Below are 13,913 nucleotides of genomic sequence, written 5' to 3'. Positions count from 1 at the left end.
ATCTATGTTTTAAGTCCCACCAAACTAATCTTCTGTTCTCCATTATTGCTACAATAGTCCCTAAACTCCCTCCCCTGCTTCGTCCTCACAGTTTACAGATTACCTGTGACAGATGAAGCAAGACGGAGATAACTAGAGAGTCAGTGACAAATCTTATGTTGAGTCAGATTACAAAATACATTTTTTTTTTAAAAAGATTTTATTCTGTGGCTATGCAGAAAGCAAAGAAAGTTTTCAAAGCACTCAAGTTTGCAGAGGCCAATGCTGAGCATTGCTGAAAATCCCACCCATAACATTATCATCCTTCAGTATTTGACAGTGATTATAAATAAATGTGTTAGGATATAGATATTCAGGCCTGTCTGTAAAGGCCTATACTCTAAGAATTTAGGTGTATTCCTATCACTTGGCTAGTTAGAGGTTTAAAAGAAAGAATCAAAATCACTGTCTGCCAGTGTAAGGGCCTTCTCTTACTGTGACAGTCTGAGGCCCTGTTCTTAGGCTAAGGCCTTTGGCTAAGCAACAGAGGCAGCCATAAGCTGGGAAGTGAATGGTCACATCCTCACATTCCAAACTAGTCACATTGAAATAAGGTGCTATTGGGCTGTTAGGAATTTAATCCTGTCCTTATAGTGCCTATCACCTCCAGAGAAAGGGAAGTGCCTAGAAGCTGTAAAAGGAAATTGAGGTTGATAGTTTTCTGTCTGGTAAGAACTCACTTATCAATAGACACAGCTGGGAAACTCTTATATCTTTACAGATGTAGTTGTGAAATCCTCACTTCTGTATTGTTTTGTCATTATAGTTCCCACTTTGCTATTGTTTATTGGCATGGTCTGTGTCTGGTTCTGTGATTGCTTCTGTCTGCTGTATAATTAATTTTGCTGGGTGTAAACTAATTAAGGTGGTGGGATATAATTGGTTAGCTAATCCATGTTAGGATTGGTTAGTTAAATTTTAGTAGAATGATTGGTTAAGGTATAGCTAAGAATATTACTATATAAATTAGGGGCAAACAGGAAGTAAGTTGGGATTCGAAAATAAGGAAAAAGGAACTTGTATTTAGCTTGCTGGAAGTTCACCCCAATAAACATCGAATTGTTTGCACCTTCGGACTTCGGGTATTGTTGCTCTCTGTTCATGCGAGAAGAACCAGGGAAGTGGGAGAGTGAAGGAATAAGCTCTCTAACAAAATGCATTAATATAATTTTGTAAGAACCTGACAAGTGCATGACTAACTGCATTAAAATTAATGTAAAGGTGAAGAGACCAGTGCCATTATTTAGTGGAAACATTGTGTTCTGAAAATGTAAATGGTCACTGAAGTCAGTGGGAGCAGAGTTAAGCCAATGCCAAGTACTTTTGAAAATACCATCTATAAGTTTATTTTCAGCTGTAAAGATTTGAATTCTAAAAATGTTCAATGTATTTTGTCTACAAAAGGAATTCATAACAATCCTCATGTGGTTTGCATTAAATACTTCTTCAGTGTTTGTAAAGCACTTTGAGATCTTTTGATTACAATTCCATAGATCAATTTTTACTCATCTAATTTCCCATTTTATAGCAGGGGAGACAGGCCTAGAACTCCTGTTTACACAGACAAGAATTTCAGAGTGTTTATTTCTCTTGTGTTTTTGGCAATAATTCTGACAGAATTAAATTTAAAATTAGAGATTCTAAAAGGGCTGAACTTGGTAAATTTGTAAATAAATGCCTATTAATTGCACTTACTGAATATGGATTGATGTCTCCTGAGCTAAATGTACATGAAGCCAAAGGTAGTCCTAAATCACACCTCAAAGGACACATGTCTCTGATGTCTTCATAAGGGAGGGAGCCTCTGCCTAGCTACTATATTGCTTTGCAGTGTTGAATATTTTCTCGACCTATAATTAATTCCAATAGACTGAAGTTGGTGCTCTTCTCTCTGCTATTCAGAAGCCCTGTGGTTGTATCTCTGATCACTCTGCCACCTCTTTGCCTTTCATTGCAGGGAGAAAATGACACAGTGACAGCAAAGTGGAGAAGGCAGATGCCTCTCTTCCCCTAGCAACAGCATCACCACCTAATACTTCTCAACAGTTAGAAGATTCAAAGCAAGAGAGGTAGATAGAAAACGGGATAAAGAACACCATTGATTATGGGGAAGTGAGAGATGTTCTCTGTACCTCCCCAGACTAGAATCCGGCCTGCCTCTCCCTTCCTCCTACAGGCCGCATCCTTCTAAAACTCAGAGGCGATAGTGTGAAACAATTCTTAGGTTAGTGAATTTTATTTATTTACTCATGAGAAACATGACAGATCATAGGAGAAGACTTGAAGAGCTCTTTGTAAGCTCAAAAGCTTGTCTCTCTCACCAACAGAAGCTGGCCCAATAAAATATATTACCTCACGCATCCTGTCTTTTTAATATCCTGGAACCAACATGGCTACAACAACACAGCACAGATCACAGCAGAGCCCCTGAGTAGGAGCAACTATAATACGGAAAAGTAGGGTTTTATTCCAACTCCACAGGAAAACAATTTCTCACTGTAATTAGCCTAGAGAAAACTCACTTGCTTTCATTTAAAAAAAGTAAGTTTTTACCCTTCCTGGGGCTGGAGAAAAACTCGAAAACATGAATGAATGCTAAAGGATCTGAAATCAGAAGGCAAATAAAAAGAACACCAGACGTAGTCTCCTTAAAATCCTACGATTTTCTGGGGCCTGTCTCATGATTTTCAAACAATGGAAGTTGGCAATACTGTAAATCTTTAAAAAAATTATTAAAGCAACCCTAAAAATGAAGACAGGTATTAAAAAAAAAGTCATTCTCTTACCTTAATGCTGTTTAACCCTGATGGTCCCAAGAGTACTCCACAGATGATGTACCCAAACATGGTTGGCAATCCTATCATTGTGCACAACCAGCCACACGGCAAAGATAACATTCCTATGGTCACAATATCCTAGTGTATAAAATTGATTAATATATTAATATAAAAGTCATGAGGAAGTTGTGGTGAAATTAAGGGCTATTTCCAACCCTTAAAGTTTAGTGGCAATGTAAAAATAAATTTAGACAATATCTTCCATCTGCAGAGTTCAAAGAACGTTACAGATATGAATGAACTGAGCCTCAAAACTCTTATGTGGTAAGCATCACTACTGCCACTTACAGATTAAGAAACTGAGGAACAGAGTTGTGTTTTTGTAAATGTAATATACCTTGCCTGTTTTTGCAGCTGAGAGGATTAAAAAAGTAATTTTTTTAACCTGTAATTGATGTTTCTGTATATTAGACACACAGCTCTGGAAAGCTGCTCTCAGCACACAAGTCAGACAAAAAGATCTGACACAGATCAGACAGTGATATTATGCCAAAAGTTTTGGCTCTGAGGACTTTGAATCCTGCCATGTCTCTCTTGACCTTCCCAAATGAAGCTTCCATAAGAGAGAAATACAAGGAAATATTAAAGGAAGAGCTAAATCCATAATATTAAAAAGTATCAGCCAGAAGTAGCTCATATTCCCAAATGAAAAACAAACCAACTGTCGCAAAAAAATTCAAAATGAACAACAAGAATGCTAATGAACCACGTATATCAAAGCATTAATATCTGTAATACTAATGAGAGACCTTCCAAACTGGTGTATCCAAAATACAGAAACATCATTTACATATAAACATTCTAATTTCTGGATTCATCAGTCTGGAATTAGTCCCTTACAGAAGAGAATGGCGGGGGTGCATGCAGCAAAGTCTTTAGATAACTGATCTCAAAACTGGCCAAAAATGTGGCAAAAACATGGCCAAAAATGTCTCAGTAGTTACATAAAGTGTTGGTCTGGTGAAAAAGCATAAACTACAGGTTTGCATCTCTAATTCTATCCAGATCTATCCCCTCTCACATCCCAAAAAGGAGGCGGCCCCAGGCTTTCATACTACAAGCTCAAAATCAGATAACCTTTGCATTTTTCTTTGCCCATTTCTTTCTTCTAATATTTTAGCTAGAGAAAAACAAAGGAAGTGTTATGTCTCCTACCGGAAAGTGAATAGACAGAACAGAGTTTCTTACTTCTTGCAAAAGATTCTGCACCACCACCACCACCACCACCACCGATTCATTGGAACTGCAAACTGATCTGAAGATTGAGGGTCCTGGAACAAGAGGATGCTCTATGACCCTTTTAGGCAATGGTTCACAGTCCTGATGAAGGGGAAATGACTCACTACGAGGGAGGAAACACAAGAAATGTGTGTTTGGGAGAGACAGGGCAAGACCAAGGATCCTTTACACCAAAACATCTGGTACATGTTGACTGGTGCTTCTGCTAGAAGCTCACATGATGAGAACAACTGATACAAGTTTTCCAGACTGGTGGTATCAGATTGCAGAATTTTTTTTATTTTAAACTATAGTCTTAGTATGTACAGTTCAAAGGGCTGAAAGAAGACAAGTGCTTTTGCCTTGTCTGAAGAAATTTGTTTTAAAAATGTTTAAAAGATTTGTTTTTTAAAAGTTAAGGGCTGATAATAGTGTTCTGAACATGTAAAATACATTCTTTTCCTTATCTTCAGGAAGATCAAGGTAAGTGCAACACTAAGTTTTTGATAAGGGAACAAGGGTGGAATTTGAGAACTTTTCCATCTACTAGATCAAGATAGACAATACTCTAAATAAATGTATAACAATTTACCTTTATGAAATGGCGATCAGCACGAGGGATGGTTGAATCCCTGGGCTTGGTAAGTATATACTGATTGTTTTGGGAATCAATAAGCATGCTAAGACCTAAGTCATCTTCCACTTCTCTTTTTGAAATATTTCTCTTGGAGTCTGCTTCATCTTCTTCCACCCTTAAAACTGCTTCAAAGTTGACACCTCTCACCTGGCAGAAAGCAAGCATTTCTCAGTAGAAAATTAGATATTCAAGTCTCAGACTGATATTTTTTACACAATCTGCTTTTTATAACAAACGTATAAACAAGTTCAAATACTGATTAGATATTGAGGGTTTGTTACTATAAAGTTAACACAATTAGGAATTTAGGGAATGAAGACACTGATGGGGACAGGCATGGATGGCACTAGAGTGATGTCAGTGTTGGAAGGGAGGCAGTATGGCCTAGTGTATAATACACCAGACTGGAATTCAGGAGACAGGGTTCTATTCCTGGCTCTGCCATTGATCTGCTGAGTGACCTTGGGCAAGTAACTTCACCTCCCTGTACCTCAGTTTCCCCGTATGTAAAATGGGTCTTTCCAAAGCGCTTTGAGATTTACAGATGAAAGGCGCTATATAAGCGCTAGGTGTTATTAATTAACAATGAGTGTTGAAGACTCTGAACATCTAATGGGCCAATATGAACACTTCTGGAGTCTGTCTCCTAAAAGGAGTATTTATTGTATGTGGATTGCACATGACAAGTCCTGTTTGCCTGTTTTATGTGCGATTGCTATTATCTTGCATAGGAGGCTTAATAGAATTATTTTCCTTTCCTTTTTATAAGAACATAAAAATGGCCATACTGGGTCAGACCACAAGTCCAGTATCCTGTCTTCCAACAGTGACCAATGCCAGATGCTCCAGAGGGAATGAACAGAACATTCATCAAGTAATCCATCCCCTGTCGCCCATTCCCAGCTTCTGGCAAACAGAGGCTAGGGATACCATCCCTATTGTATTATCCTAGTTGGCTATATTTCTGATGAAAACTTATGTTTAGATTACTGATTCTCTGTTAATAGTGCTCTTTTCCTTACAAAAGTCTGGTTTGTAGCCCAGGTTTGGTATTGTTACATGTTTTGCTTTGGTTCAAGAAAAATTACAAGAAAATACTGAATGCTTCTTGCTAAACTGAAGTGGGGACCTGAGAAGGCCTCTGACTGATACTTTATTCCTTCTCCCCCACCAGCAGGAGCAGAGGGAGGAAGAGAGAAAAGAAATATATTGGAGAAAAAGGAACCATTCAACCTCTTGCCAATTAGCAGGAAATGCAGCATGAAAGGGGTCTGCAGACACACCTGGCCTCCTTCCACACAGCCTGACACCATTAGGCTGTACCACTACTAGCAGAGGTAACAGAACACAGTGCTATTGCCAACTACTCCCTGGTCACTGGTGCTCCTGCTAACCATGACCCCCATCTACAAGGATGGGCCAGCTTAGAGTAGAAAAAAACATAACAGCGAGTTGTTTCCCAGCAGGAGGCCACCACAAAAGGGGCCTAGAGAGGCCCCGGCTCCCTCCTAAAGGACAACTTCCTGTCCCCCGTAACACAACTCATGAACTGCACAGACCTTGCACCAGGTACTGCAAGCCAACAAAAACCTTTCCCACCAGAACTTCCAAGAGTAGAAGCCAAGGCCAAAGAGCTGCGACCTTATGTTCAGATAACAGGACTGACTGGAGAGGCTCTAAGGAAGGCTGATGGAGAAGGCATGGAGAAATGGATGTGTTCCTTACTCCAACACACGCACAAGGTTAACCTGGGGATTGTTTCTTTCCCCGAGTCTCCCACACCCACAGAGCCATTGCAATTAGTCCAAGATACTGAAAACAGATGAAGTCCATGGAAAAAAGCCACTGCAAATGCAACAGAGGTGTTTCATGCCCTTACCTTGTACACTATTCCTTTTTTCAGACTGTGAAACCTAATTTCAAGGGTTCTCCTTCTCCCATTATATTCTCAACAAAAAAGGAGGAAGAAAAAAAATCAGAAATAAAAATGGAGGCTAATTTTAACAGGGTGAGCCTGTATTTTGAGAGCCTAGACACTCCAAATATCATTGGGCTAGAGGACCCTGAACGGTTATGTCAACATCACGATGTGCAAGTCTGTTCCACAACATAATAGTTAAAAGTGGCAATCATATTTAAGACTTCCAGACCATAAGAGACAAAAAACACACTAGTGATATGGGAGATGACAGAGTACCTGCTTCCTGGCAAGCAGTCATAATAGCTCTAAACAAACAATTTCTTCTGTGGGAATCAAGGGACAGGAAAGATATGTAATAAGGTCAAATATTTTAAAGTTGTCACTAAAATTACCACCACTATTTATTACATCTGACATAAAAGTAGCATCAATGCAATGCTTAGTTCGATCTAAAAATGAAAGTATATGAATTAAAAAGCAGAACGATTTCTACAATGTCACTTACTGATTTGTTGTCATCAAAGGCATGTTCTTCTATTTCCTCTTCCAGCCTATCGGCCGCTTTCCTAACATCTTCAAGAATTTCATCTAGCATGGACAGGCTTTTATTTTGATGCTGTATGTTCTTAAGGGCTTCAACCTGATGTTTTTCTGCTGCTAAAAGTTCAACATATTCTGTTTCCTCCTGTTGGATTTTACAGCAAATACGAATGAAGTTTTTATTTGATCTTTGAACAGGACAACATTCCACCTTATTAACATTTATTTATACTATTTTTGAAACAAACCATTTTACAAGAATTAGAACTTCATAGCAAATTTTATGAAAATAATTCTACTGAGACTTTACAGTTATTTTTCTACCTTTTATTTATTACTTGAGAAAACTCATCTTACAGGTGGATTCCTCTGTTCTTTTATAACATTTAAAAGCAGTTGGAAAGCTGAGGACCAGGAAATATCACAGAGGGGACACCCTAATATATCTTCTAGAGAGTTTCTTAATTCCAAAGCCAAGTACAATTGAAAAATATATATTTTAGCAAGGAAATTAGAGCATAGTGAACTAAAAAGTATGACTTCACTAGCTATTACCAAGCAAACAAATATAATGGAAAATATGCTCAAAGTTTTATAAACCTCTATATAAAATCAGGAATTTTTTTTTTTTTTTTTTAAAGGCCACAATTGTGCAACCATAAACAGAAAAAACATGAACATGTCAAGTGAACTCAGAAAAGGGAAGGTGAGATTTATAAGCATGCTTTCCAACAACAGAAATTAGCAGGTAAGAAAATATTTCTCTTTTTCAAAGATGCATCCGCTAACCCTTACAAATGGGATGTAGATAATCAGAAAAAGTGTTTACACTGAGAAAAAGCATTCTAAATAGAGAACAAGATGAAACAAAAAGGTAAGCCTGTGTTTGGTTTGGCTGTGACCTAGAGATCGCTCTGGTAAATAAAGCTTCAGATACCAGAGATCCAATTCGTAGCACGTGGAAAAAGTAGAGATCAACAATCAAGTAGCTGTGTTGCATAAAATGGTTGAGGTTCCTGCTCACTCCGTATAAAAAGACACTGCTGCATTATATGCCCTGATGTCAGAAGGCAATTAAATGCCTGATTTCTTGTGCACCTTTCCAATTCAATGTCTTATGCTTTTAGTCTGAAGTGTTTTGGTCCCTGCACTTCAGATGTAAGGAAGAACAAAGTGCTGACATCTGGTGATTCAGTACATTACAAATATACTGTTATGGCTTCACTATCAAATTTTAGCTGTTTCTCCTCCTCTGGAATTTCAGGTGCAGAAAGATTTCAGAGTAGCAGCCGTGTTAGTCTGTATTCGCAAAAAGAAAAGGAGTACTTGTGGCACCTTAGAGACTAACCAATTTATTTGAGCATAAGCTTTCGTGAGCTATAGCTCAAGTGAGCTGTAGCTCACGAAAGCTTATGCTCAAACAAATTGGTTAGTCCCTAAGGTGCCACAAGTACTTCTTTTCTAGGTGCAGAAAGGATAGCAGAACAATGGAAGGTGCAATATTATCTATTGACAATGTACCAGCTCAAATAGGCTACTGGTCAAGGTTACAACTACTAAGATTGCAACCTTTAACTAGTAAGTAGTTACTGAAGCAAGAGATTCATAGGATGCTCTGTCAACAGGGTGGAGTGATTTAAATCAAGGCTATTTAAATCATGATTTAAACCACCAACTGGAAAGCCTTGAATTAAATAATTGATTTTAAATCAACTTTTCTATTTGTACTTGTTCTTTTCTAAAGAAAGGTGCATTCTCATTGGCTGACATAACCATTAAAACACCTTAATTTACAACTAGAGTCTTTGTACCAAATCTAGTGCATCTTTTTGCTACCTAGGAGGGTACGTTATAACTATATCTGTTTTATTTAAGCAATTACATAATAAGAATATGAAAATATTAAGCTAACTGTACATTTTAATATGTTAGAAAATGGTGAATGATATATTGCTTATTAACTAATTAACTTTCTCATGATTTGTGTCAAGGTGCCTTAGGATCATAGAATATCAGGGTTGGAAGGGACCTCAGGAGGTCATCTAGTCCAACCCCCTGCTCAAAAGCAGGACCAATCCCCAATTAAATCATCCCAGCCAGGGCTTTGTCAAGCCTGACCTTAAAAACAAAGGAAGGAGATTCCACCATCTCCCTAGGTAACACATTCCAGTGTTTCACCACCCTCCTAGTGAAAAAGTGTTTCCTAATATCCAACCTAAATCTCCCCCACTGCAACTTGAGACCATTACTCCTTGTCCTGTCCTCTTCCACCACTGAGAATAGTCTAGAACCATCCTCTCTGGAACCACCTCTCAGGTAGCTGAAAGCAGCTATCAAATCCCCCCTCATTCTTCTCTTCTGCAGACTAAACAATCCCAGTTCCCTCAGCCTCTCCTCATAAGTCATGTGTTCCAGACCCCTAATCATTTTTGTTGCCCTTCGCTGGACTCTTTCCAATTTATCCACATCCTTCTTGTAGTGTGGGGCCCAAAACTGGACACAGTACTCCAGATGAGCCTCACCAATCTAAGGATGGTAACTGGAATTTAATTAAAAACACAAAACCGTATATCCAATTTATTTTTATTAAACAAAACAACTTTAAATGTTTTGGATAAATCTCTTATCACAACATGCATCACATTTACAACTAAATGATTTATTAAAACAGCAGGATTAACAATAGCCAGTGAATTAATATTTCAAGTCAGCCTTGGGAAAAATTTCAAATATGCCTAAGTGAAAATGACTGAAGCTTAAGTTCCTACTCACCTAAGTCTATTCAAAATGAGAGTCTCCTAAAATTACTTAGGCTGACCTATTGTTCCAGATTTATAAAGCTTGACTTCAAACGCTAGATGTTTTCCCCGATTCTTCATATAGAAAAGCAGCCTTTAACTCAATGTTTTTGATAAAGGCTCATGGAACCAGCATATTTATTTTAAAATTAATGTTTTAAAACATTTTAATAAGTTTAGGCCTTAACATATTTTGTATTAAGTTTTCTTTTTTAAAATAAACCTGTTTAAAATGAAATCTGAATTTATTATAATTTAAATAAAATTTTAAAAAAATCTGATTTTTTCCAAAAGAATTGTTGATTTTAAATCCACTGTCTCGGTCAGAACACAAAACATTACCATGAGTTTCTTTGGAATAGGGAAGAGAACGAAGGTGGTGGAGAGAAACATTTTTAAAAGACAGATGCATTAACTTAGTGAGAGCATGTAAGAATTTGGAAAATAGAATGTGATGCCAGGCTTCTGCTTTTGTTTGGATCCAAAACACTAGTAACAGCCACTATCTGGACCTTAATGGATCTAACACCAACACCAAGCATAAAAAATTGTATTGCATGTAGCAGAAGACATGAGCAGTTCTTTCTTTTATAAATGACATTGTTCTCCCTTTACACAGAGAACAAGTCCATCCCATTTAGTGACAAATCATGAATAGCTTCTTTGATGTTAATGTTGTGACAACAATCTGTTCAGAACAACCCTGTCACTTCAGATTACCCCTTTAAAAAACTCTTTCCAGTCACAGACTCCAGGTTGTGACGAAAACCCTGGCCTTGGTGTACAGATTTGTTTATTGTCATGTTTAGAATTGCCAGAACCCACAGTCTCACTGGCACGATGAAAATTACCCTTTGCCAGACAGATCTTTGACAATGTTCCTAGAATAAGTGGTCTTGGGGGAAAAATTAACAGCAAATGTGGCCAGGCCAAATGTCAATAGCTTTAGCTTTTCTATCTAGTCCCCTGGTAAAGACTATTTGCACTTTCATACTTTTCTGGGAGGCTGTATGCTTCCCAACCCTTTATAGCTCTCTGCTAGAAAGCACTGTTTGAAGGGTAAAAACGTCTCCCAGCAGCTCTGGATCTGATGCACAGACACTCTCCTTGGACTGTGAGAGAAATATAGGATGCCTTTAGAATCCTGGTGGTTTTTCCTTACAAGAGGAGCAATTCATGCCAGCTCCTCCCCTAGGTCAGGACTGTGACAGGTTCGGCCACAGAGACCCCCTTGGGACTGTCACCTGATGCGTTGAGACTACCGCTGAGCCCTTTTTCCCTGCCAGCTTTGGTCTTCAGAACCCTGCCTTGTTGAGCCAGACACACTAGCCTGCTGCAAACACAGAATCAGGTCTGAACCATGTCCCGCAAAGCTGCAAACTTAACTGAGAATGGCTTAGCAAGTGTTCCTGTCTCTAGCACCCAGACACCCAGCTCCCAATGGGATCCAAACCCCAGATAAATCCATTTTAAACTGTATAAAGCTTACACAGGGTAAACTCATAAATTGTCCGCCCTCTATAACACTGATAGAGAGCTATGCACAGCTGTTTGCTCCCCCAGATATTAGTCACTAACTCTGGTTCAATAATAAGCAAAAGTGATTTTATTAAATATAAAAAGTAGGATTTAAGTGGTTCCAAGTAATAACACACAGAACAAAGTAAGTTACCAAACAAAATAAAACAAAACCACGCAAGTCTTAGCTTAATACATTAAGAAACTGATTACAGATAAAATCTCACCCTCAGAGATGTTCCAGTAAGCTTCTTTCACAGACTGGACTCCTTCCTAGTCTGGGCCCAATCCTTTTTCCTGGTACAGTTCTTATTTGCTCCAGCTCAGGTGGTAACTAGGGGATTTCTCATGACTCGAATCCCCTTTGTTCTGTTCCACCCCCTTTTATAGCTTTGGCACAAGGTGGGAATCCTTTGTCTCTTTGTGCGTTCCCTCCCCTCCTTATAAATGGAAAAGCACCAGGTTAAAGATGGAGTCCAGTACCAGGTGACATGGTCACATGTCCTGCGAGCCCTGGCTCCTTTCCTCCAGGACTGGCCTGCATGTGTGCAGTGGAGGCTTGCAAGTAAACAGAGCCATTTACCACCAATTATCCTTCTTGATGGGAGCCATCAAGATTCCAAGCCACCATTAATGGCCCACACTTTGCATAGTTACAATTGGAGTTCAGAGTAACACTTTATATTTCTAGCTTCAGATACAAGAATGATACATTCATACGAACAGGATGAACACGCTCAGTAGATGATGAGCTTTGTAATGATTCTTTACAAGAGGCCTTTTGCATAAAGCATATTCCATTTACATTATATTTACACTCAAGCATATTTCTATAAACATATGGAGTGCAACATCACAAGGACAAACTGTAGAAAAAACAAGTTAGAGATCAACTGTGGTAAAGTAAATAAGGCTATAAACTGAAAACAGATTAGCTATATCTGAACAGTAACACAAAAGATCTCTGATCACTTGAAGGACAGTTAGAGGCAGAACTTCTGTAATATTTATCCAGAGAGTCCTTTACTATTCCACCCTTGCCAGAGCTTTGCAAATGCCCCAATCCTGCAATGGAGTAGAAGGAGCCATCTGCAAGGAATGGCAGGTGGGTCCATGAAAACAGGGCTGGCCCACACCATTTTGGCACCTGAGGCGGGGAGCTCTAATGACGCCCCCATGACTTGACTTGCTTGGGCCAAAACTTTGAAACGTCTCAATTCTGCCTTCTTCCTGTTCTACTCCTCTCATGGAACTGCTCTGCTACCTACCCCAATAAAGGAGAACAACTTAAAATGCCTTGTTCAAAAATTAAGTAACATTTAACTTTCAAACGCCTGAACAGTAAATGTAACTTTTCTTGTCTGCATACTAAACACTGGCATTTTTATCTGTTTGAATAATCAAAGTGGTCCTTTCCATGCCTTCTTGCTTGCAAAGATTTGAACTGCTTCCTGAAGGTCCCCAGTCTGGGCCAGCTCATGATCTATGGAGACGGTTGCAAGGCCAACCAGCCTCTCCTGTGTCATTATGGAGCGTAGATGTGTTTTGATTAACTTCATCTTGGAGAAGCTGCGTTCTCCACTGGCAATTGTTACAAGAAATGTTAGAAGTATGCGCAGAGCGACAAAAGCATTTGGAAAGAGGGTGGTCATCTTCTTTGTGCACATATATTCCAGAAAAGCCTTTGGAGTTGATCCTGCTGAAATGTATCTTGAAAGGGCTTTCAGTTCATCACCTAAATCACTCGCATCAATATCGCGCATGTCATCATGTGTCAACGCTGTCTCTAGTGCCCTGCTGGTATAGTACCTTGCTGGTGTAGGTCTTCTTCAGGTATAGTGAGGAGTTTTGGAATATCATACAACATCCCAAATACACTGCTGTGTTCCTTGAGCTGCATGAAATGTTGTGCCTTACAGTCAGTTGGAGAATCTAGCACCTGGTTAAAGAATTCAACTTTGAATTGTTGTTTGGAGTCTCTTATGGGATTATCTCGTGCCTCGTAATCAAAATGCCTCCTCCTTCAGTTACTCTTATATTCTTGAACGGGTAGGAAAATAGCTTCAGTGTGAAGTTCCTCTGCCAACTTCTGTGCCCTCTTCAGAACGTTTTGAAATCCCTCTTTTGACCGGTAAGACCGTAGGTATGACTTTGCTTTGCCCAGTTGTTCCGTTGCTCCAGATATATCAAGGTCAACACCTTGGATTCTCTTGCTTACAACATTTATTTCAAACAGTATGTCATGCCACAATACTAAGCTACACAGAAATCTGAAGTTATATATGTTTCTGGTGATTCTATTTCCCTTTGCCACTGTTCTCCCACAAACAGTTCCTGTCATTGCCATTATGGAGGATAATGCTAATTATGGAATCATCTGTCTTCCCAATTTGGTGTTTGATAGG

At 38.9% G+C, this 13,913-nt stretch overlaps 1 protein-coding gene across 2 annotated transcripts in view; it reads right to left on the bottom strand.

Moving 5' to 3' along the window:
• Positions 1–13,913, bottom strand: part of SLC9D1 (solute carrier family 9 member D1) — a 74,035-nt gene that overhangs the window by 31,949 nt on the left and 28,173 nt on the right. For both annotated transcript variants that reach the window (XM_048855983.2, XM_048855984.2), the window contains exons 3-5: positions 7,158–7,337; positions 4,687–4,878; positions 2,826–2,954 (exon numbers count right to left, since the gene is read on the bottom strand). In XM_048855983.2, coding sequence (XP_048711940.2) covers positions 2,826–2,954; positions 4,687–4,878; positions 7,158–7,337 — 501 coding nt within the window. The remainder of the gene's footprint in view (positions 1–2,825; positions 2,955–4,686; positions 4,879–7,157; positions 7,338–13,913) is intronic.

Source organism: Caretta caretta, chromosome 1 (genome assembly GCF_965140235.1).
Source record: "Caretta caretta isolate rCarCar2 chromosome 1, rCarCar1.hap1, whole genome shotgun sequence".
Taxonomy (NCBI): domain Eukaryota; kingdom Metazoa; phylum Chordata; order Testudines; family Cheloniidae; genus Caretta; species Caretta caretta.
Note: the sequence above shows the minus strand (reverse complement) of the source record. Positions and strands in the feature narration are given on the sequence as shown.